Consider the following 25,046-nt stretch of genomic DNA (forward strand, 5'->3'; position numbering starts at 1 on the left):
TTCGATATTAGACCACGAGGTATGTGGAATTAAATTTCTTATCTAGTCATTAGACCACATCCTCAAGACATTTTATAACATTTTGCTTGTGGATTTTTAGTCATTAATCCTTTTCATTAAGTCTATAAATGACTAATTCTTAATTAAACAAAAATAATTTAAACTTAAACATAAGCAACTATTTATATAAAATTTGGGCAGTGTAACTAATAGATGAAATGACTTTTTTCATGACAATTTTTTAGATTAATTTTAAAAAAACTTGAGTTTAAGTTGTTTAATGTGTAAAATTTAATTGCCGGAAATTTTTTTAACATTTTAAATCAATTTATACATTCAAAAATGTATTTTAAATAACAAAAAATCATAATTCGAAAAAAAACAAAAAAATCATAATCTTATTCGAAATTATACCATAAATCTCTGTATAAAAATTATATCATCTCTAAATTATAAATTAACTACTCCTGTAAAAATATTTAATATAATCACTTTTATATATTATAAAATTGAGGTATTTTAACATATTTGATCAAAATCATCCCAAACATATACCTATTTCCAATAAAAACGTAAAAATTCCGAAGCTTAACCATGGCATAGCACACCACCGTCCCACACCAATGAATCACGAAGTTGCTAACAACCACCACTATTTAAAACTTTTTTAACTGGAAAACAATTAGATTTACGCGGAAGATATTTCCTCGAGGTGCACTGTAGTTTTTTCGCTCGTGGCTTGGATTTAATCTTCCAACTGGATTGAAGAGCCAATGAAGCATAAAATAAAAAGCATCAAGTAATTAAGAGCTTAGAAAAAAACGGACTTGAAAAATTGTTTAATTACAATTAATACCAGGGAGCATCTTCTTCGGCCTCTGGTGTGCTCATTTCGGCTAAATTGTTCGAAGATCGTGGTTTTATGAATGTTTTTCCTCTCTGTGAAAACAAGGAAAAGCCAATCTGACCTCTCTGCAATTTTCTCATCCGTAATTGACTCTGTCATTCGTCATAACCCTCGGTTCTGAAGATCCCGATTTTCCCGGGCGCCAGTCCCCTTTACGCGGCACCTCACGGCCGTACGCGCAAATTACTGAATTGAGCAATTTGAGGTATATTCATGTCCGATCTTTAGTCTTTACAACATCTCATATCTTCAATTTTATCAGTATGGAGAAACCCTTGTTCTGAGTGCGCATCCGTGTCGTTTTTCAGCTGGATAGGGTTTGTGAATGGATATGTCAGTGCGTTTAATTTTGACAGATATATAGCGGCGTTGACCGGGGTTTAAAATAGGAAGCTCTGTAACCCTGAATTGAGGGTTTTGATAGAGGTCCAGGGTTCGAATCGGGGATATGCGGTGGGGCTGGGGCTGCGGTGAAAGATAGCAGAAGGCCAGGGTTTGTTGTGTTTGAAATCTGCCACGACTATGGACAACATTGTTTCCCATTGCCGGGTAAGTTCCTCGCGAAATTTAAGTTATCATGCGACTGAATGCCATTTAGATTGCGAAATTTGGTAAAATCTTCGCGGAATTTTTAAAGTAACGATATAATGTAAAAAAACTGTCTTTTGGTTTGCGAAATTCGGTAAATGCCTCCCAAAATTTCTAAAAAACGATCAAAAGTAAGAAATGCCTTTTAGAGTTCTAAATTTGGTTGAATTTTGCTGATTATTTTAGCGATTGGTCTCGCGTAATGAATGCCTTGTAGATTGCAAAAAAAGGTTAGATTTTAGTGGAAAATTTGAGGTATGACCTCATTAAAATATCAATATTGAATCTGGAAGTAGAATATTTAGTGAAATTTGGAGTAAAATGCTGTTTGATTATATGCAATTAAATGAATATTTGACACCACAAAGTTGTAAGGAAAACATTGCTAAATCTGCCTTTTTAGATAAAGATACCATACCCGTTGCCACGTAAGTACCCATTCTTTGTCCTTTACAAAATTTAGGTTATTATGCGACCATATGTCTTTTAAGTTGTGAAGGCTGCTAATTTTGTGGAAATTTCGATGAACTACGTCATGTGAAGATGATCATCAAATCTGAAAGCCAGCTAGTATGAAATTTTGAGGAACATTGGTTGTTGTGGGGAAACTTTGATAGTTCTTCATTTTAGATACAAATACCTGCTGCTGCCTCCAGTTCGTATGCATTGTCATCGGAAAATTTAGGTTGTTGTGAAAGCTGCTGAAATTTGAAGGAATGCCTTCATGTAAAAATGAGTTGAATATGAAATTCACTAGATGCGGAAATTAGAGTGAAATTGCTGCTGTGATAGTGTATGGTTAAATGAATGCCGTTTGATACTGCAAAGCTGCAGGGAACAGTTTGGGAAATTTGTTTTTTAAGATATAGACGCCCACTGTAAGATTCCATGTTTTGTTCTTCTCAAAAGCGCATGCTATATGAATTGCCAAAGTTTATTAAAATTTAATGGAAATTTTTATGAATGTTCTCATGTAAAGATGTATCAAATTTGAAAGTAAGTATATGTGAATTTTTGAGTAAAAAAGCTGTTTTGGTTAATGTATGTTATGATGTTATCAGAACCAGAAACAAAGCTGGGTCCGGCTAAGTGTTAGACTGGGGACCAGACAGGAACTAGGATGGAACTGGCTGGAAAACTGAGTTAAAGAACCGGTTGAGTAAATTACATAAAAAATGAAAAATTTGTAATATGTATCTTAATATACATCAATGTAACTCCAAACCATTAGACATGAAATATTCAAAGTTTGCTAATATATAGCATGCAAGGTTTACTTTTGTTTTTGCATCATAGTGCATCTGTGTGGACATGGCCTTTTGAGGGCCATTCCAAATTAAAATCAGCTGACTGGGACTGGTCTACCAGTCAAGTTTAGTACCTCTCCAGTTTGATTTGGTTCAGACTGGCTGGTTCCAATAGCACTGGTATGGCTAAATGAATGCCTTTGATACCGTGAATGCCTTTGATGCCTTGAATACCTTTGATACTGTGAAGTTGCAGGGGGAATTTTGATAATTCTGTCTTTTTACATAGTGATATTGAAATTGAAACTTATGAGTTGTGAACATTGGAGTGATTGATAAATGACATTCTCATTTTGAGAATTTTATGAAAATCTTGAAGTTTTGTCACTAAATCATAGCCATTTATGTAGATGTGACTGTAGAATTCATGTTTCATCAATGGGGTTGTGGTTCAACAGTGAAGGCAACGCTGTGTCAAACCACCCACCAAGGTTTAGTTTCTCTAAAGGCAGGAATAGGTTGTTGGTGCCAAGTGCAAGACTGGGGTGATTTTGATGGAAGAGTCTACCCCCTTCCCCTGTTGTGGAAGCTTTTTTTTTGCTAAAGCAAGAGTGTTTTTCGATTCTCATTCAAAGGTTAAAAAATACATAACTATGTTACAAGTCTCGGACAAAGTCAACGGGCATCACCGGGGTTTGCCTACCCTAAACAACGGGCTGCAAACCTTTACAACAAACGACCCACTAACAAACAAACTTCCGAACACATAAGGAGAAAAGACTCAAAACAAAGAATCGAATGGTTTTGCCTGGGGGCTAAGACTCATGCAACTAAGAGTACCGCCCTCTAGGAGTCCACATGTAAACCTTGAAAAACACGAAGGAAAACTCCTCGAACTAGCTCGACGTATTAGAGCCGTTGATCTTCCCTTCTCGAATCCAACGGTTGAGGAGAATATCGCACGGAGAAGAAGCACGAGGATAACCCGCGCGATATGGGCGGTATTCTTTCTCCGCCCACTGCCACATGTTGATTGATGAATGGCATCGGAGGCAAACCTTGAAAAACCACTTTAGGTCTTGGGTGCGCGCGATAAACCACAAAACCGCTTTTCCTTTACATCCTCTGTGAACGAAACTACTTGTTCTTCTCCTCTTGCCATCCAAAAGAGAGCCTTCAACCAACGTGATCGGGAGCAGAGTTCTTGTTTCTGTGACTGCTTCCGGTTCCAATATAATTTTTCCTTTCTCGTCAAGTTCTGGAAATATTGTTTGAATTGGGAGCTTGTCGCCTATAACCTTCTTTAAACATGAAACATAGAAAACTGGGTGCACTCGAGACGCTGTAGGAAGCTCCAATTTGTATGCCATAGTACCAATCTTTTTCAACACCTTGTACGGACCATAATACTTTGGTGATAATTTATTATCCTTCTTAGCTTTCTTGAGGGACATTTGTTTATATGGTTGTAGCCGTAGGAATACCCAATCACCTACATCAAAACTTCTTTCGCTGCGATGTTGATCTGCCTGTTGTTTCATTCTATTTTGTGCCAACACGAGGTTATCCTTTAAGAGTTGGAGGACTTGTTGTTGATGTTCAATGTGATGTTCCACTGCTTGAACCTTATAATTTTCTCTTAAATATGATGTGATTGATGGTGGCTGGTATCCATAACGTGCTATAAATGGGGTCATTTTTGTTGTTGTATGGAAAGAAGTGTTATACCACCATTCAGCCAGAGGCAACCATTTGACCCATTGTGTCTGTTTATCAGATACAAAGCAACGAAGATATCCTTCCAAGCATTTGTTTACTATCTCAGTTTGCCCATCAGATTGAGGATGATAAGATGAGCTATGAGCTAATTGAGTAACAAGACAAGAAAATAATTCTGTCCAAAAATTTCTAGTGAAAATAGGATCTCTGTCACTTACAATAATCTTTGGGTTTCCATGTAGCTTTTGAATTGTTTCCATAAATGCAGTAGAAACTGTGCTGGCTTTCAATGGATGTGATAATGCACAAAAGTGTGCATACTTGGTATGTCTGTCAACTACCACCATGATGACACTCTTTCCCTCAGACTTGGGTAAACCTGTGATAAAATCCATTGATACTTCCTCCCAACGTTGGCTTGGAATGGATAAAGGTTGTAATAGACCTGGGGTCTTAATTGTTTCAACTTTATTTTGTTGGCAAACCAAACATTCTGCCACAAACTTTTGAATATCCGATTTAAGGCCATCCCAAAAAAATTCCTTCATAACCCTGTGGTAAGTTTTTAAAAATCCTGAGTGCCCTCCTAAGGGAGAAGTGTGCCATTCCATAAGAACCTTTTGTTTGAGTTGCGATTTCTTACAGAGGTATAAGCGATCTTTGTACCATAACGAATCATTTTGCCAGCTAAATGTATCAGATGTACTGGAATCTTGTTGTAACTTTCGAATAAGTTCCCACACTTTTTCATCATTCTTCCACTCCTCCCTTGTTTCATTTATCCAATTTGGTTGGATAATAGAAATGGCGCACAACAACGCTTCCACATCCTCATCCTTTCTTGAGAGTGCATCTGCCACCACATTTTGCTTCCCTTTTTTGTAGATGATTTCAAGTCATAACCCATCTTTGTGACCCACTTTTGTTGCTCTTCAGAGGATAATCTTTGTTCTAAAAAGTATTTAAGGCTATCATGATCCCTTTTTACCTTGAAGTGTCTTCCTATTAGGTAGGGTCGCCATTTCTTAAGTGCATGTAGTATTGCCAACATTTCCTTCTCATAAATAGCTTTGTGTAAAAGCTTTCCCTTGATTGGACGGCTTTCAAAAGCAATGGGTCTTTCATCTTGCATTAAAACAACACCAATTCCATTTCTTGAAGCATCACATTCCACAATAAAGGTTTTGGTGAAGTCTGGTGTAGCTAAGACTGGTGCTTGGCACATTGCCTCTTTAAGATGTTCGAAGGCCTTTGTTGCTTCTAGAGTCCATGAAAATGCATCTTTCTTCAATAATGTTGTTAGAGGTGCTGCTATTCTCCCTTAATTCTTAACAAACTTGCGACAATACCCTATCAACCCGAGAAATTCTCGCAGATGCTTTATAGATGTGGGGATTTTCCATTCCTTAATGGATATAATTTTGCTAGGGTCTACCTTAACTCCTTCATGAGATACAATATGACCTAGATATTCCACCTCTTGTACTCCAAAGAAACATTTGGATCTTTTTGCATATAATTGTTTTTCCTCCAATAGTTGTAGCACCCTGTCAACATGTTCAACATGATCCTTCCAAGAGTTGCTGTAGATTAGTATATCATCAAAAAATACTAACACAAATTTTCTAAGGAAGGGTTTGAAAATGGAATTCATCAAACCTTGAAATGTAGAAGGTGCATTGGTAAGGCCAAAAGGCATGACCAAAAATTCATAATGACCCTCATGAGTTCTAAATGCTGTTTTTGGAATGTCTTCAGTCTTCATTTTGATTTGATATCCTGAACGAAGATCCAACTTGAAGTAAATTGATCCATGCAATTCGTCCAATAATTCATCAATGACAGGAATGGGAAATTTATCTTTAATAGTGAGCTTGTTGAGCTCCCTATAATCCGGACACATGCGCCATGATCCATCCTTCTTGTGCACCAATACTACTGGAGCAGAGAAAGAGCTTTGACTAGGTTGAATTATACCAGCCTCTAGCATTTTTGCAACCATACGTTCAATTTCACTCTTTTGGGCATAGGGATATCTGTACAGCCTGATGTTTGGAGGAACACTTCCTGGAATCAGATGAATAGCATGATCATGATCACGAATAGGTGGGAGACCTTTGGGAGTCTCAAATACCTTGGAATGATTGTCCAAGACTTTTTGGAGATCTGGGGAAATAGATGATTCCGATGTGGAAACATCTAGCGAACATAATTGTGCAATTACACCTCTTTGTTCCTTTTTTAGAAGCTTTGTCATATCGTTAGAGCTGATTATCTTCCTTGGTTTCCCTGCAATACCTTTTAATTCAACTTCCTTTCCTTCCGCAGAAAATTTCATGAAAAGTTCTTGAAAATTAAAAGCTATTGTACCCAAGGATTGAAGCCATTGGACTCCTAGTACAACATCAACACCTCCCATTGGAATGGAAAGCATTGGGCTAGTCAATACATATTCTCCCATGGATAGCTTGATATTATGGCACTTTCCAGAGCAATTTATCATTCCTCCATTTGCAATCATCACTTGACACTCTGGTGCTGGATATAGGAAGCAATTCAATTCCTTTGCTACCTTACAATGAATAAAATTGTGGGTACTTCCTGAATCAATCAACACTATTACCTTTTTCTTGTTGATTTGTCCTTCTATCTTGATGGTTTGAGGAGTGGTAATTCCAGCCAATGCATTACAAGATATGGTCGGATACATTTCTTCTTTATCTAGGCTTTGTTCCTCGAGTATATCCTCTTCCTTTGACCTTTCTTGCTCCTTTTCTTCTTCCTCTTCACAATCTATGTAGAATAATTTCTTCTCAGCACACTTATGACCTTTAGTGTATTTGCTATCACAACTGTAACAAAGCCCTTTTGCTCTTTTTTCTTTCAATTGTTGTGGTGTCAACCTTATAGGTTGTGGAAGGCTAGGGGTAACAACACTTCCATATTTATAGTTGTGACTGGTATGCTTCCTAGTTGCCATAATTTTGCTTTCCATTTTTTTTGCTAACCTGAATGCCTTCTCTAACGAATCAGGTTCCCAAAGGCGAAAATCATGTTAGATATTATCCTTTAAAGTCCCTATGAACACATCAATCCTATGCTCATTTGGAATATTTTTTACCCTTATGTTCAATTTTTGGAACTCCTCAATGTGCTCCATTATTGAACCCTTTTGTTTGAGACTTATCAATTGGCTAAAAAAAGTGTTGCTTTTTGTATCCTCATAATGTGCTGTCAATTCTTCCGTAAAAATTGCCCAAGTGATAATTTGTTTACGAGAGAAAAGCCATTGATACCATGCAAACTGATTTGGTTCCAAATATAAAGTTGCAATACGTACCTTTTGTGTGTTTTGCACATTATTGAGATCGAAAAATTGCTCCATCTGTAATATCCATGTTGCGGGATCCTTGCCATCAAACTTCTTCATATCGATTTTTGGAATATGGCGAGTCTTCGATCCAACATTAGAGTCTATGGAATCATGACTAACATTTCTTTTGTTCTCATCATGAGTTTCCTTTACTACCTTTTCACCATTAGTGACCATTTCTTGTAGCAACTTATTCATATTTATCTTCAATTCTTCCATGTCTGTCTTCAAATCTATTTTCAAATCGTCCATCTTAGCTTTCACGTCATTCATCTTAGTTTCTACGCCTTTCTTTAAACAATCCATCTTAGTTTTTACGCCTTTCTTTAAACCATCCATCTTAGCTTCTACATCTTTCTTTAAACCATCCATCTTAGATTCTGTTCCTTTTTGTGCAAGTGACACTTGTTGCACTTGGTCTCGTAATTTTGATATATCATGTTGCATTTCTTCCTCTTCTTCATGAGTCATGCTAGAGCTTTCAGGTTGCCTACTAGGTGTTTGCATTTTCTTTCCTCGGGGCATCAATTACTGATAATAATGCTTTAATATGCCCTTTGAATTCCTTCAAACTAATTTTTCAAACCAAGCTTATGCAAAAATTTAACAAAAACTACACACCTTTTTTCACTTTGTAGGAGCCTGATATTGAATCTGATGTATCTCTGTAATTTCAGATCATTCAGTTCTGAAATTGCAACCTGTAGTAGCCCTTTGCGTCCTCTTTCCAATGCCATCAGTCTGATCCAAATTGGATTCTCCAAGAAAGAGTTATGCACAATCTCCCACAGTGACTTGATTATAGACTAGTTCAGTAGAGCGAACTTTTACGACGTGCCACGAGTCACTGTTTCGACTTTTGGCTCTGAAAAATATATACAAGAAACTACAGTCCGTCATCTTTCTGTACCTTCTTACGAAATTTCAATCCAGTGCTCAGAAACAAAGTTATGACGATTTTCCCCAGGTCACCTGTTTGGAATGTAATTTAGGAGTTTGCAAAAAGACCAACTTCCTCAGATCATATCTCCGCAAATATAGCGCGAAAAGCTCTGAAATTTGACCCGAGATTTAGCGCGATTTCTTCTCAAATGGGTTTTTTTAGCTTCTGAAACGTTGTAGAAAAAAGTTATAGCGAAAATGCCACGATGACTTGTTTGGAGTAGCGAAACCCTAGAATCCAAATCTCTGATACCAAATGTTATGAAATCAGCTCAAGAAAAAGATAGAAAAGATAGATCAACGCCTTATAATTCAGCGTCTTCGAGGGGGCAACCTCCTTTACATTACATAAATGAACAATTCTTGGATGATTCAAATGACAATACCTCCTTTCTATATATAAGAGTCTAAGGAGTCACAATATAACCCAGCCGACCTAACAATAATAATATAAAGTCACAAAAATAACAATAGACTGATTCTATGGGGCACAGTAATAAAAATATGGGGACAATAGGGGCACAACAATATTAATAAGGGATACAACTACAATAGTAATGGGGTAATCACTAGTATTATAGGGACCTATCATAAATACATACCACTCAGGTGGGAGTCCTCCAAGGGTGGTGAGAGAAAGTTGCCTGTCGAGAATGACCTCTCCAATTGAAAGTAGATCATTCTTGATCTCAGTGATCTTTAAAAAGTATGATTGAATATCCTCGTTTTTGCCCTTCTTAATATCCTTCAACTTATTTTTGAGAAATAAAATTTGATTAGCATTACTAACTTTGAACACGCTGATCAACTTGTCGTAGATCTCCTTAGAGGTCTTCAATTTGGAAATGTAGGCCACCATACGATTGTCAATGGAATCTTTGATAATCTTCTTTGCTTTGACTTCAGCCCTATTGTACTTGGTCTTTGCAGCAGACGGTGCATTTGAAGCAAGCTCAAGGATTTTGCCCTTCACATAATCCATCACTTCTTGTTCTTCCGAGGTCAAATCAAGAGACATCTTCCATCCATGATAGTCAGATTTTTCATGGAGCTTGTCTTTAGCCAGGAAGTGGGATGAGGAACCCATTGAGCCTTTTGTCCTTGTCCAATTGTCTTTGGTGATTGCTTTTTCACTCTTGCCCGGGTTTTGTCTTCACCTCAGCTCTGATACCACATTAATTTTAGCCATCAATGGTGTGTTTTATGCTTTAGAGCAATCTTACCTCAATTTCTTTATTAGCCCAATATCAATATCCAGTTTAACAATCACATCAACATGATAGTAAAATGCAGATAAAACATAAACATAGACAATAGAAGACAAGCCAAGACAAGAGGACACAAGATGTGGCACCAACTAGGGACAAACCCCAATGTGGGGAAACTCTTGATCAATTTTTCTTATATTCTTCGATAGTTCAGCATAGAGAGAGATATTACAATTTACAAATCTGATAATTCATGACAGCAGCAAAAGAGCCCTAACCAGAAAAGTCAACATTGGTCAACAGGGTAGAATACTTCCTCAATTCAGCTTGGTCAAATCCAGTCAACTTCGGCCTCCAACAAGTCTAATTAGCCCAAAATAGTCCGAAAAAGTCCAGTCAAAATTGGTCAACTAAAGTCAACCCCACAGTGAATCCTAGTACAATCAATGCTGGTCAAAACAAAGGTTAGATTGCCTCGGTTTTTGTGGCCAGATCTGTGGCATGCGAGGACCAAAATTCCTCACCAAATCTGCAATCAAGGAAGGTCAACGCTGGTCAACGCAGCCCAAGAAAACAACCTTTGAAATTCGGTCAAACTGGTCAATGCCTAAAACAGAAAATCGTCCTCCTTTCCTTCGCACGTGTGAGAGAGAAAGCTGCCCAGAATATGCGTACCCAATCAAATGAGGAGAGAGAGAGATGTGAGTGAATGAGTGATGTCCAAATGAGGCTCAAGCATCATGAATTTATAGCAAACGTTGAGGATGAATAGACGTGACTGTTGGGCTTCTGAGCCTACATAAGTCTGCTGGCCGACCTTGACAATTTCTCCATAATCAAATTAAATTCATAACTTCATTTGTACATGTCAGAATCGAATGATCTTTAGATCAATCCTACACCTCTCGGAGAGAGGAATCTAAGAAAAATATCAACTGTTATAAATAAGATGACCCATGTGGAGTTTGGACCTAGTTGCCAATTTTAACAGAATGAGAGGTGCAATCCTGGGCCACATGTCGGGGTACAAGGGTAGCTAATAAAGGGAAGCCCACACTTGGGTATATAATGTATAGGAGGGAGCAAAGGTGGTATATGAGTTACCCCAGCCTTGATTTTTCCACCCTTCCTCATATGCTTTTTGCTTTTTATGATTTTTCTTTGGTTAATTGCTCGGGGCTCAAGGAGTAAGAGCATGATAATGTAAAGTATTGCAGTGGATACCCCCCTTTGAGGTGGGGTGATTCATTGCCCACGAGGGGTTGGGACAATCTTGGGTTCCCGAATGATAAAAAAGGCTCATCTAGGGCTTATAGGAACCAAGCTGATGGCCATGAGAATGGGGTAGAACTCATGCATTGGCTTTTGCCCACGTGCTAAATGTGTTTGTCCTGACCATCTTTTGCATTTTGTGGTACATTTTCCTGTTGAATGTGGCCAATTATGCTTTTACTTTTCTTTTTAGCTGCATCAACCTTCAGGGCATCGTTCCAGGCCCGACCCAAGGTGTGGGCAAGGGAAAGAGGAGGCTAACCCTATGTGGACCTAGTGGAGGAATGTGGACCCAGGTGGGAGAAATGATGAATGGGGTTATAATGAGTAGAGGGGAAGTGATATATGTGGATGAGGGAGCGGGACTACGCAACCAAAATCGGGGTTTCTCATGAAGTACCATCTTGAGAGCCCAAAGGTTAGTAAAAGAGATCCCACAGGACTAAGGTACAAGGGTAACATCCCAAAGAGGTCTAGGGGACAAGAGCACAGGCCTAGCCCACTCTTTCCGTTGAATCTCCCAATTAATTCATGCCCAAAAGTCTCCATGATAAGTAAATTACAATACCCAATTACCAAATGACAAGGCATACGTTTAGGTTTGGGAGTCCCACCTTCAAACATACGATCATGACAGATGGGTGAGGGACCACATGGTTGGCTCAGGTGGTGGAGAGGCGACACAATGAGCTAGTTGGTGGCTAGTGGTTGCCGAGTTAGGACCATCATAGAGATTTTTTTCCCCTAGGGATATCACCCTTAAAATGGTGGGTAACATATGGCTCCAATTGGGATGTGATCTATCGAATAGTGAGCGAAGCGACTCGAACGAGACGTCACGAGAACACCAACAATCTCTTGGTACATCGCAGACTTGTTACCTGCACATACAATAGATGAAAAACACGGGGCATCATGCTTTCGCGACGTCTCATGATCGCACATGCTTGGATTAGACCCATAAAATCGACTCATAAAAATCAACTTTGAGACGTAGTTTTAAATCTAAATGCAGCTAATCTATCATGAGAAATATCATGTGATGTTAGTTCTAATGTGAAAATCAGCATGCAATTATTGATTTGGGGTAGCATTGGATGTGCGCACTCTTTCCGTTGAATCTCCCAATTAATTCATGCCCAAAAGTCTCCATGATAAGTAAACTACAATACCCAATTACCAAATGACAAGGCATACGTTTAGGTTTGGGAGTCCCACCTTCAAACATACGATCATGACAGATGGGTGAGGGACCACATGGTTGGCTCAGGTGGCGGAGAGGCGACACAATGAGCTAGTTGGTGGCTAGTGGTTGCCGACTCAGGACCATCCTGGAGATTTTTGTCCCCTAGGGATATCACCCCTAAAATGGTGGGTAACATATGGCTCCAACTAGGATGTGATCTATCGAATAGTGAGCGAAGCGACTCGAACGAGACGTCACGAGAACACCAACAATCTCTTGGTACATCGCAGACTTGTTACCTGCACATACAATAGATGAAAAACATGGGGCATCATGCTTTCACGGCGTCTCATGATCGCACATGCTTGGATTAGACCCATAAAATCGACTCATAAAAATCAACTTTGAGACGTAGTTTTAAATCTAAATGCAGTTAATCTATCATGAGAAATATCATGTGATGTTAGTTCTAATGTGAAAATCAACATGCAATTGTTGATTTGGGGTAGCATTGGATGTGCTCTAGCCACAAAATTTGGTGGAGAGGTTGGGGCACATGAGATCTCCAATACCAGAAAGGGTTTGGCAGATTCTAAATAGTCCAAGAGATATTAAAATAATTAATATTTTTAAGGGAGAAATTAAAATATTAATGTGGATTAATATAAAACTACGTTAGAATGATCCAAAAGACATGGATCAAGCCAGACCAAATGTTAGCTGTTGATTAGGGATTTAATCTCGGTAGTTGATATGTCAACGAGAAAAATATAAGAGGAGGCTTGAGGGTCACTTGGAGAGCACACTAGAGTGATTAGTCATTCTATTCTCTAGAGCGGGGTTTGCTAAGAGAGATAGAATCAGTGATCGGAGTTGTAGCTGAGGGGCATTGAGTACATAGAGATAGAGAGACAGAGATAGTGTCGGGAGAGCAGCACAAGAGCCAGAGAGAGTGACGCAGTAGTAGTCAGGGCTCATGCAAGGCCACGCAGAGGCAACCGGGAGCTGCGCAATGCTTCAGAGAGGCCAACGTTGTTGATGCAGAGGGACAGAAAGCTGACGCAGGGCCACCTGAGGTTGATGCAGGCCCATTCAGGGTGACGCAGGGCCAGCGCTGGGCAGAGAGAGGCTGACGCAGTCCAGAAAGGCAGACACTAGGGTTTTTGGGGCAGATTGGAGCTGAGGAGCTGTCGGAAGGTTTATCCAGGGTTTCAGCCGGGCATTTGTCTCAAACTAAGAGGTACTACTGCCAAAGAAATTCTCTGTTGGGTAAGCCGGATTTGGCACCCAGATTGTACTCTGAAATTGCTTAATAAGAAAACCCTCAGATGGCTGCACCGGTTTTCTCGCATTGGGTTTTTCCGGGGACATTATTCCAAAAACAACGGTGTCACTTGTGTGCTTGTTTCTGTTTCCTTTAGTTGATGATCTATAATGTGTTGAGCATGTACTTGTATTTATTTCCAGTATTTACATAGTAAATAACTTGTTAAGTAACATAACAAGTAGGTAGGAATAAATCAATAAAGTACATGAAGGGTTTCTAACATGTCAAATTTAGAAATTCCAACAACAATGCATCCTATCCTAACATGCATATGGTATAACACTATTACCAAGTGTAATCATAAAGCTAGTGCAACCAACATATCATCAAATCAACATAACTAGCAATTGTCCCAAAAGGTACAAATAGAGGCCGATATGATTATTAAATTGGAACTGTTGAATTTTTTTAGAAGAGATATTGGTTCAATCAGCCTGGTCACCTACACTGCCACAACTCTTCCCGGTAAACCTTGACAATGATTCTGCTTTTGTGAAAAATTAAAATTTGCACCAGTAAACATCACACATATACCTATACAGCTGGATTGTTGATTGATATCTTTGGACGTTGAATAATTTAAGGTAAATCTATTCGCTATTACGCATTTGTGAAAAAATTAAAATTTGCACCAGTAAGCATCACAAATATATACAGTTGGATTGTTGATTCATACCTTTGGACATGCTTGATTAATGAATAATTTAGGGTATAATCTATTACGTAAACAAAGGATCAAAGGGGGAAGGGGTGGGGTTTGTGTACTGGATCAAGCCTCTGAGATTCATGGGAGAAACGAAGGAAGAATCCCCGCCCAAAACCTCCTCTGCAATCATCCACTGTACCCTCTCAGTTGGATGAAATTTGTCCCAATAAACATATTCCTTGGGATCCTTGCAGATTGAGCACCCTGGATCCAACCCACAGCCTACATGGCCATTGTATGGACCATCTCCACAGAAAACCTGTTGACCCACCCCGTACCTCCTAGTCTTCGTCATCCAAAATGAGGTCTAGTCTGCAGCACCCTAGGCCGATGGCCTAGGCTGCCCTGGTTCGAGTCCTCCTGCCGACAGAACCCTCATCGCTCTCTTTTTCACATCCCCCCTCAAGTGAGAAAGGATTCATAACCCTATATAATCTTATTAATGAATATTATTATATATAATATTATATTAATATTAAGGTTTAATCCTATTCATATTACCAAAAATAATTTAAGAGAGTCATAAACTAAGCAATATGGGGATTAACAAAAAATAATAATTAATTAATCTATAAATAAATAAAAATATTTTTTTAGGAAGAAAGCGCAGGAATCTAGCATCTGTTGATACTCCAGCCATCATCTCTATTTAAATTAACAAGTCTTTTTTTTCAATTTCTAAGGCCTCTCTAAATTTACGATAATGAAAATGGTCAATCCTCGCAATGACCTTAGCCTCTTCAATGGAGATGTGATGATTGGTTTTTTCTGCATGCTCTACCAAAGCGGAGGAGCGAGACCTTCCATGCCTGATGTCGGCAACATGTTCACAAATCCTTTGGTTAATGGATTGACTGGTCTCACCAATATAAGGAGCTCGACAAGAACAGGGAATGATATAAACACCCTTCTAATCCTTGGGGTTAATCGGGTCCTTAACAAAATGAAGAGAACTTCATATAGTGTTAAGAGGTCTAAAAGAAGAATGAATCTCATGCTTCCTCAAGATCCTAGCAATTTTATCCGTGGTCCCTTGAATAAAGGGAAGATGAACACCGGAAGACCAATCCTTGGGGTCAATCTTACTCTTAGGACCCTTTTCAACATTTTGAAAAGCCTTAAGACCTTCAGACCTACTATAACCATTCTTATTAAAAACTTCCAGGAGGTCAGTTTTCTCATCTTCAAGGTGATTTTCGTCATAAACTTGCAACGCCCGCCGAAGTAGCTAAGGTGTTGAGAACGCCTATCTTTTGAGCAGGAAAATGATGGGAGCTAGCATGGAATTAAATTGAATTTAATTATTTTAGAGAGATGTTACAATGTTTAACATTTTGACTTAGTCAAATTAAAATTAAAATATAAAATATAAAATTTTCCAACCCATGGTTTTTCCTTATCATATTTTTAATCTATGGTTTTTTCCCATAGTATTTTTCTCTAATGTGAATTATTTAAAGGTTAATATTTAAACTAATCTAAATTCATTTTAACTCTACATCTACCAAATGCCAAAAAAATCAAATCTCTTTTCACTCTTAAAAAATCAATACCTCAAAAAAAAATCTCTCTTAACACATAATAAACTTACAACTAAAAATAAATCTAAACTAATTTTTAAATTTTAAATTTTAAATTTATATTTCAATTAAATTATAAAAATAAATTAATAATACATTGCATTTAAAAAATAAAAATCCTCAAAAATCTTTGCTTTTCTGAGCTTTTTTCTTTCGATTTTTGATTTTTATGATCTTTTTCGTGCTTTCTTGATTTTTTTTGCATAGAATCTTTTTTGAGCTTTTGTGCTTTCTTGACTTTCCGTGCTTTCTTGATTTTCCATTGTTTTGTTTTCTGGTTCAGATCAACGGTTGAAAGTGTTTCATCTGATCTAACGGATCAAAGTAAAAGTGTTGACGAAAAGTTGACGCATAGGAAAGGCCTATCGGCCTAAATATGCTAGCCTATATGATTACTCATGTAGCAAGTACCAAAGCGAATGTGGACAAAATCATACGGATGAAAAGGCTAGTGGGAGGTAGGAAAATAGAATGCGCACACATGGATGATCATGTGAGAAGAGGTAAGAAAAGGATGTAATATAGTCCATTAGATACTCTCTTCTAACCAAAATATAGAGATGTCAATGATTAGGCTTATAAACTTTTGATGGATGGAAACCTTGGGCATATTATTTCCATGACGGTCCTTATCATTTATGTCATTTTATGGCCTCTACTAGGTTATATTAGTAGGAAAGGGAGACTGATGAGATGGAGAAACACAAGTAGGTCACCCATGATGATCACACTGAAAAGATCATGATTTTGAGGGGGTGCCCAAGGAGATAAATAATTCTGAATGAGGGGGTCTTCCTTGTCCCTATACTCAGAAAGGGGAGAGGGATCAAGGTCACTTGAGACTGTATTGAGAACAGGGGCGAGAATCACTCTCAAAATGATGACCAAGAGAAGAAGGCAAAGGGGAGGGCGGAGTGTTATATCCAATAGGTTTCTCTTCCCCGAAATAATAATCTGAAGGCTCAAGTGATTTGAATATAGAATCATAAGGAGGATAGGTAGGAGCCTTATCGGTTTCCTTAATATTGGCATAAAAAAATTGGTTTTCCCTAACACATATGTTCTCAAAATCATGCTTTTCGTCATGTGGACCAAAGGACTCGTTTTCATTCTCATTATTTAGATTCTCAATGTCTTGATGAAGGTCGATGAAGGCTTCCTCTTGGATGCTTAATGTGGTGCATACTTGAAAATGTCTAAGAAAGCCATCAACGAACTCCTCAATAGATGAGATGCTCTTAGGTTCATTATCATGCAGCCATGAGTGATGACCACCAAGAGATCCCATGAACAACAACATAAGGACATCTTGGTGAACAACCTCCTCTCTTGAAGCATGTGCATTAAATCTTTTTACATGGTTAATTGCGGAGAGTGGATCACCATCAAACACGGGCACCCCATGTACCATCCTTCTCGTGACATGATTAGGGTGCCCAGGGATGCTAGCAATGTCCAAAATGGGAAATTTATCAAAGAAAGACAACCTATTTGAGATATACATGAAAAATATGTAGGAGTTGCCAGGGTGAATTAAAGATGCCTAGAAAAATGCTTGTTTCACCCAACAAGCATCGACCTTAAAGTTCAATGAAGAATTAGGGCTTCGTTCTTCCAATGGAGTTGCCAATAATGTTATGTCAATATGTCGTATGGGGAACAAAACACACGTTTCGTGTCCTTGACAACGACACAAAAAATGTTACCACTAAACTAGCAGGGGTCCTAAAAGGGGATTTTTGAAGGGCTACTACTAGGCTAAGGACAACAATGGAGCAATAACCCACTGTCACCTTGGCTAAGGCCCCCTATGGACTTTCACCGATGGGAAGAGACCCATTATGATAAGGATCACGAAATGGATGGACCAATGATAGGGTGAGGGGTGATCCTGGAAGCCTATTCACAAGAGAGGCTCAAATATGTGGCTTGCTTGCTTTGGAAGGCAAGGTTGAAAGCTCTCAAGGAAGGGCTTAAGGGGAATTTCAAGGTTTAGGTTTAGGGTTTGTATCTTATAATGGAGGTTCATATGCCTTAAAATTTTTGTGAAAGCTTGGATTCCAAGTGATCCTTGAAGAATTATCCTTAATAGTGTATGGGACCACACAAGACCAAGTGGACCTGGGGCTAGGTCAAGGGGGGAGGGTTTAGCAACCAATGATATGCTTAACCTATTCCGGAGGGAGAAAGGGACTAAAGAAATAATTTTTAATGCAAGACAATGTGAGGATCCCAATGAGGCTTTTAGCCTAAGGAAACCAGGGGCAAGAATCGGTCTTCAAGCTAGGGCTTGCGATATCTCAAGATCCCAACGTCGGAATCTCATGAAATTTGGAGGGCTTCTTGAGGACACACCAATGCAGTTGTGGACCAAAAATTGAAGTGTTTGGATGGCTAGATTGTGAGATAATTGATGCTCTAGGTAACCTATGTATGCTAGGCCTAGAAAAGAGGGGAAGGTGAAAGAAATAAACCTATGGAGGACCAGTGCCCAATCCGTTTGGGGAGATTGGAGTCAAGTAGAATTATGACTATGGACTTTGGATTTTCTATGTCAAGGAGGCCTCAAAGACAACTTCACATAGCATTAGGGCAACAACAAAAGCAACTTCAAGAACTTTATACTTCATTTTGCAAAATTGATGGCTTATCAAGATGAATTTTAATGAAGAAGCATCTCTAGGAACATTCATTCATAATACATGGCCCATACACAAAGCATCACTATCTAGAAACCAAATTTTCACAACTCTGCATAAATGGATGCAATAAATTAGCCCTGGTATAGCGAAATCCCAACAAGAATGTATGTGACAAAAATAACAAAGAAAATAGCATTAAATTGCACTTACATGTATTAAGAATATATCGAACCATCAAGAATTTGCCAATCAAGAAGCTCCAAGGCTAGAGAAAATAATCCAAACATCAAAATTCATTCTATGCTCCAAAATTCGTCCTCCACGCAGGACAACGAAATTCTCAAGAGAGAAACAAGTCCAATCCAAGTGATGATGCGAAAGTGAATCCTCATCACTTTTATTTATACATTTTTAATGAGTTCGATTTAGCTAATTAGGCTTACATTAGCCCCTAAAATAAAATAATGTGCAAAATAACTAGCTTTTGGTGACAAGCCCTCCAAACTAGCTCATACACAAAAGAATAAGCCTCTTAAGAGGTTGAATGATCAATAATACATGTTGTTGGGCCTTCGAAGAATCCTGATGAAGTCCATAAATGCCATAATGATGAATAGGACTCCCACATGTCCAGCTGTTGGTGAATCATGACACTCCTTTAGAGCTTTGATTTTAAATTTGGAAGTGGAACTTAAATAAATTCGTTCCTTATACCAAAGGATGTCATTCTTCCATTCGAGTCTTGAGTTTTGAATAGGATTATTGATTAAGTTACATGTATTTGGATTCCTTGTGTATTGAATTTCATCTAACCATTTTGGGACTATAGTTGAGATTGCAAGTAATGATGGGTCTTCGTCTTTTCGAGATAGAGCATCAGCTGCAACATTTTCTTCATACTTCTTATGGAGAATTTCCAAATCAAAGGTAGCTATTTTCTCCATCCATTTTTGTTGTTCTGCTGAAAATGTTTTTGTTTGTAAAAGGTACTGCAGGCTATTGTGATTTGTACGTAACAAAAATTTGCTACCTAGAAGATATTGTTTCCATTTGGTTAGGGCATGCATGATAACAAGCATCTCTTTATCATATATTGATATCAAATGCTCCCTCTTATTTAACTTTATGCTTTCAAAAGTTACTGGGTGACCATCTTGCATTAATACGACTCCTAATCGAAACTTGGAAGCATCACATTCAATTATTAAAGGTTTTGAAAAATCAGGAGTTGATAACACCGATGCTAAAGACATGACTTCCTTTAATATTTCAAAACATTGTTATGCTTGATCATCCCATATGAACGGATTTTTCTTTAAAAGATTTGTCAAAGGAGTGGTTATGTTGGCATAATTTTGAATAAATCGTCAGTAGTATCCAGTCAATCTTAAAAATCCTCTTAATTTGGAGATGTTAACATGTTTAGGCCATTCTTTAATTGCCTTGATCTTGTTAGGGTCTACCTTTACTCCTTTGGATATTATGTGTCCAAGGTACTCTACTTCTTTTCCAAAAGTGCATTTGGACATCTTTGCATAAAATTGATTTTCTTCTAGTATAGTGAGGACTTGTTCCAGGTGTTGTAGATGCTCCTTCCATGTTGTTAATTCTAGATAACAATGGTATGTTCTATGCTTTAGCACAATTTACATCAATGTTCCTTTTCAACCTAATGACAATTTCCAATTATCTTCAGTAGTAATCACATTAAGTTATACACATTGATTGTAAATGTAGATAGAACATAAAAACATAAGCAAAAGGCAAGCCAAGACAAGAGGACACAAGATGTGGCAGATGCCAGGGACAAATCCCAATGTGGGGAAACCCTTTGATCAAATCTTCTTATTATTCTTCAATAGTTCAGCAGAGAGAGAGAGAGAGTACAAATATCAGAAATACAAGCCCAAAAAAGTTCTGCCAAATCAACGGTCAATGCAACCCTAACCAGAAAGTCAACGGTGGTCAAAACTGCCCCAAAATGTCCTCCAAGCAGCTTGGTCAACAACAAAAGAATGCACCCTGCCAAGGGAGAACGTTAACCCAAAACTTGCTTGGCTAACCCAGTCAAAGTCTGTTGTAATTCTGCAAGCAAACCGGAAAGTCAATGCAATAGTCAACTCGGTCAAACAATCCCCAATCACCTCGAAATTCGTGCCAAAGAATGTGGCGTGCAGAAATCGAAATTCTACCCACAAAACATAAATCAACACTGGTCAAATATTCCGAGTCAATGCTGGCCAACACATGCCCTAATCCTTGAAATTTTCAGCCTCCAAAACCAACTCATAAATCTGCCTTCTTCCACACGTGCGAAGGAGAGAGAGACTTCAAGTTGTACAAACCAATCAAGAGAGGAGAGAGAGACTCCAAGTTGTACAAACCAATCAAGAGAGGAGAGAGAGACTCCAAGTTGTACAAACCAATCAAGAGAGGAGAGAGAGACTCCAAGTTGTACAAACCAATCAAGAGAGGAGAGAGAAGAAGATGTGATGAGATGAGTGATGTCCAAATGAGAGAAGGGTCACTTCTATTTATACACTTCTTTGAGGGTGAGGAGACACATCCACTGGGCTTCTTGAGCTTGAGGCAAACCTTGACAATTTTTCCATGAGAAAGAATAAATTCAAAATTCCATTTCTGCTTGCCAGAATGAGATGATCTTTATATCAAAATTGTACCTCTCGAAAAGAGGAATCCAATGCAATAATCATCTCCATCATATGAGTTGTCTTGGAAGTTGGGCCTAGTAGCCAATTTTAACACATGTTTTACTATAGACTAGAATATCATCAAAGCTTTCTAAAGTATGGTCAAAATGCCTCATTCATGGTGGCCTGTAAGGTGGTTGGAGCATTAGTTAACCCAAAAGGCATTACCTTAAGCTCTTAATGACCATCCTGTATTTGTTACCGCCCTGTCTCCTTGTTCCTTGTTGACCCGACGTGATCCAACCTCTGTTCTGTCCACCCTCCACTGATAGTTCCCCGTTGTAAATGCCTATCCCCCGCTGTTGGCTGTCACGTTGTAACCCTTGTCACGCTTGTTCGAACGCCACCATTTCCTATCTCTCTGCCTATTCACAACCTTGGCCTTTAGTTAACTTATTAAATAATTATGAATTATTATATATTAATTATAATTACTATATTACATTTAATTAGTTGTTAATGATATTTATTTATTAATCATTATATAATTAATTAGCTATTATTTATAATTACTATATAGTTATTAATTAATTATTTAGTTAACTTATTAAATAATTATGAATTATTATATATTAATTATAATTACTATATAACATTTAATTAGTTGTTAATTATATTTATTTATTAATCATTATATAATTAATTAATTAATTAGCTATTATTTATAATTACTATATAGTTATTAATTAATTATTAATTATATATATTTATTAAATACTTACAATTTACAATATATAATTCTTAAATAATTAAAGAAGAAGAAGAAGAGAAGCAAGTCAAGTTGGGACAACATACACCACCATTGACTCGAACAATGACGATGAGCGAATTTAGTAAAAAAATTGGAAGACTTCGAGAAAAGTCTTACTGAGAGTGATGTGAACCTTAAGAAGCTCTAGGATAAAACAGATAGAGCATTTAATTAGTTTTAGTGATGAGTCAATTTATTGTTCATTAGGGTTGGGACAATACAAGAGTTCCTTTTATAGATGGAGCATTATGCGCTCTAGGAATTGGGTGGTGGCTAATGAGGTGGGTGGAGCTCATGCTAAGCTTTTGTCCAAGCGCTAGTCAAATGTCCCAACCATCCTTTGCATTTTATCGTTTTCTTTCAATGTGGATTTCTTATGCTTTTAACTTACTTTTAACCTTAGTCACCGGATTCGCCGTTTTTTATCCATAAAATTCGAAATTCGGCGAATTTGAAGGCCAAACGAACATATTCGTTCGAGTTCGCCATTAAATTCGGCGAACTCGAATTTCATGTCGAATTCGAATTTGAGACGAATAAAATCGCCATTAAATTCGTTTGAATACGTTGAAATTCGACTGCTGATGATTAAATTCGTTTTTTTTTCGCCCGCGGGTTTTAGTTTTAGGTTTCATTGACTGTTTCATTGACTCGGGTTTCATTGTTTCACGATAGAAATAGGCGTGAGGTGTAACTAAAGAACCCAAAACCAGTGGGCCTTCTCCATGTGTTCGCAAAAACCGAGGGCAATGATATTATGGATACAATTTGCAGTAGGACATATGAGTGTTACTTAAATCTGCGAGTACGTCTGGCAGAACGCCCGCGAGAGTGTATAGTATTTGATGCGTTCCTGCATATGTTCGCCCACATTCAATCCATAAACCGTGGGCTTTTGTTGCTGCGTAGCGTGAATCAAATGGCGAACCTATTTGTTTATTGGTTCAAAGTATCAGTCGTGTTTCCACTTGCCCGCCACGTTCTGCAGCAACGTATATCCATTTTTCAAATAAAACATATTTAATATGTCAATTATTTTATCTAAATTTCACGATCAAATCCAATCTTTTCATTGCCCTAATCTTATTAAGGTTACTTAAATAAAATTGTTAGAGCACTTTTTCCACGGATGGTCCCCGCGCTTTGCAGCGAGCACTTTTTCCACGGATATTCCCCGCGCTTTGCAGCAAAGGATAGTAGCGTTTTAATGTTTTCGTTTTATAAACTTGTTAAAAATATATAATTATAAACATTTCACCAAAATATATAATGTAATAGAAATAAAAATAATAAACCGTATTCCAGAATCTAAGATCGAATGAAGTGTATTATCGAAAAGATTGCATATGTAATTTATATATTGCATTCTTAGAATCGAAAAGATTGTAATATATGTTCTATATAGATATCACGTATAAAAAGAAAAGGTCATATAATAATAAATTTAATGGCTATGAATTCACCTTTTTAATGGGTTTACAATTAGATTTTAAATTTTAATATTAATGTGAAAAAAAAATAATAAAATTATAATTTTAAAAAATTTGGAGAAATTAAGTATATTATTTTATAAGAAATATATTTAAAAATATTTTAGTATTTTTAGGATGGAGATGATTAATAATTTGATGGAGGATTTGATGGAGGTGAGAGGGATTGGATCACTATTTTTATGCGAGAACAATTAGGTAGCTTAATAGTATATCTAAATCTAAATAATAGGAAGATGGTTTGGCTTGTTTTTCATGCCTTGATTGATATATCTATCTTTAATATACATTTTTTTTTCGAATTTCTATATGTCGAATTTTATGTCGAATTTTATCGACAAAATTTGAGTTGCCGAACTTTATTCGAATTTCATGGTCCTCGAACTCGAACTCGAACTCGAACCTGGTGACTTAGCTTTTAACTCATCAATTTCCAGGGCAACGTTTTGTGGCCTAGACTCAAGGATGAGGATGAAAGGGTGCCAATGTCCATGACCAATGACCACCAACCAGAGGAATGGAGATGAAATAATGGAAAAAATGGAAAGTGGTAAGTATGGAATACCATGGACACGCTACTTGAATGAGCCTTCCCAGTAGTGTCCTTCCTAAAACCCTAAGGTTTAGAGGAGTCCCACTGGACTAGAGTCAAAGACTAACGTCCTAGGTGAAGTGAGGGAATAAGAATACAGTCTGTGAAAAATCCATAAAAAATATCGCTTATTGCAATCAACCGATAATTATCCCATGTATTTAATTCAAAGCAAAATTATTTTACTGCAAATATTGAATACAAACACAATTGTAATATTCACCAAAATAAACAACCAAAACTCTAACGAATCACAAAATGGACAACAATATTTTCGGACAAAACGTCCTTGGAAAAACCCCGATGGGAAAACTGTTAAAATTAGCAACTAGAACCAAACTCCATGTGGGTCATCTTATATATGGAAACTGATATTTTTTTTGGATTCCTCTCTCTAAGAGGTGTAGGATTGATCTAAAGATCATCTGATTCTGACATGTTTTTATGGAGATATGAATTTATTTGTGTTTTTGACAATTTGTCAAGGTCGGCCAGCAAGCAAATTACTCCCAGCTCAACCTCAACGTTGCATTTAAATAGAGGAGACCTCATGTAATTTGCAACACACATCTCTCATGATCTCTCTCTCCACATGTTTTGGGTTTGTCTTCTCTCAAGGAGGACGTAGTGGAAAGAGTCATGAAGGAGAGACCCTAGCCACAGTCTTGAAGGAGCTCTAGCCACAGTTGAAAAGGAAGCCTTAGCTGCAGTCAAAGGCAGCGCTAGCCGCAGTCAAAGGGAAGGCTCCTATACACAGTCAGTGTAGGCTCTAATCCGCTGTCTAGAGGAAGGCTCTAATCCGCAG

The 25,046-nt window shown here is 37.7% G+C and overlaps 1 protein-coding gene across 1 annotated transcript in view; it reads left to right on the top strand.

Annotated features, from left to right (window-relative positions):
* The first annotated feature begins 719 nt into the window (after nucleotides 1-719).
* Nucleotides 720-25,046, top strand: part of LOC149209671 (E3 SUMO-protein ligase SIZ1-like) — a 117,428-nt gene continuing 93,101 nt past the window's right edge. The window contains 2 exon segments of the mRNA XM_089396459.1: nucleotides 720-1,112; nucleotides 1,216-1,456. Coding sequence (XP_089252585.1) covers nucleotides 1,430-1,456 — 27 coding nt within the window. The 5' untranslated portion in view covers nucleotides 720-1,112; nucleotides 1,216-1,429.

The sequence above is a fragment of the Pinus tabuliformis genome, chromosome 1_2 (genome assembly GCF_031772625.1).
Source record: "Pinus tabuliformis cultivar Carrire ecotype Pingquan chromosome 1_2, CPIR1, whole genome shotgun sequence".
Taxonomy (NCBI): Eukaryota; Viridiplantae; Streptophyta; class Pinopsida; order Pinales; family Pinaceae; genus Pinus; species Pinus tabuliformis.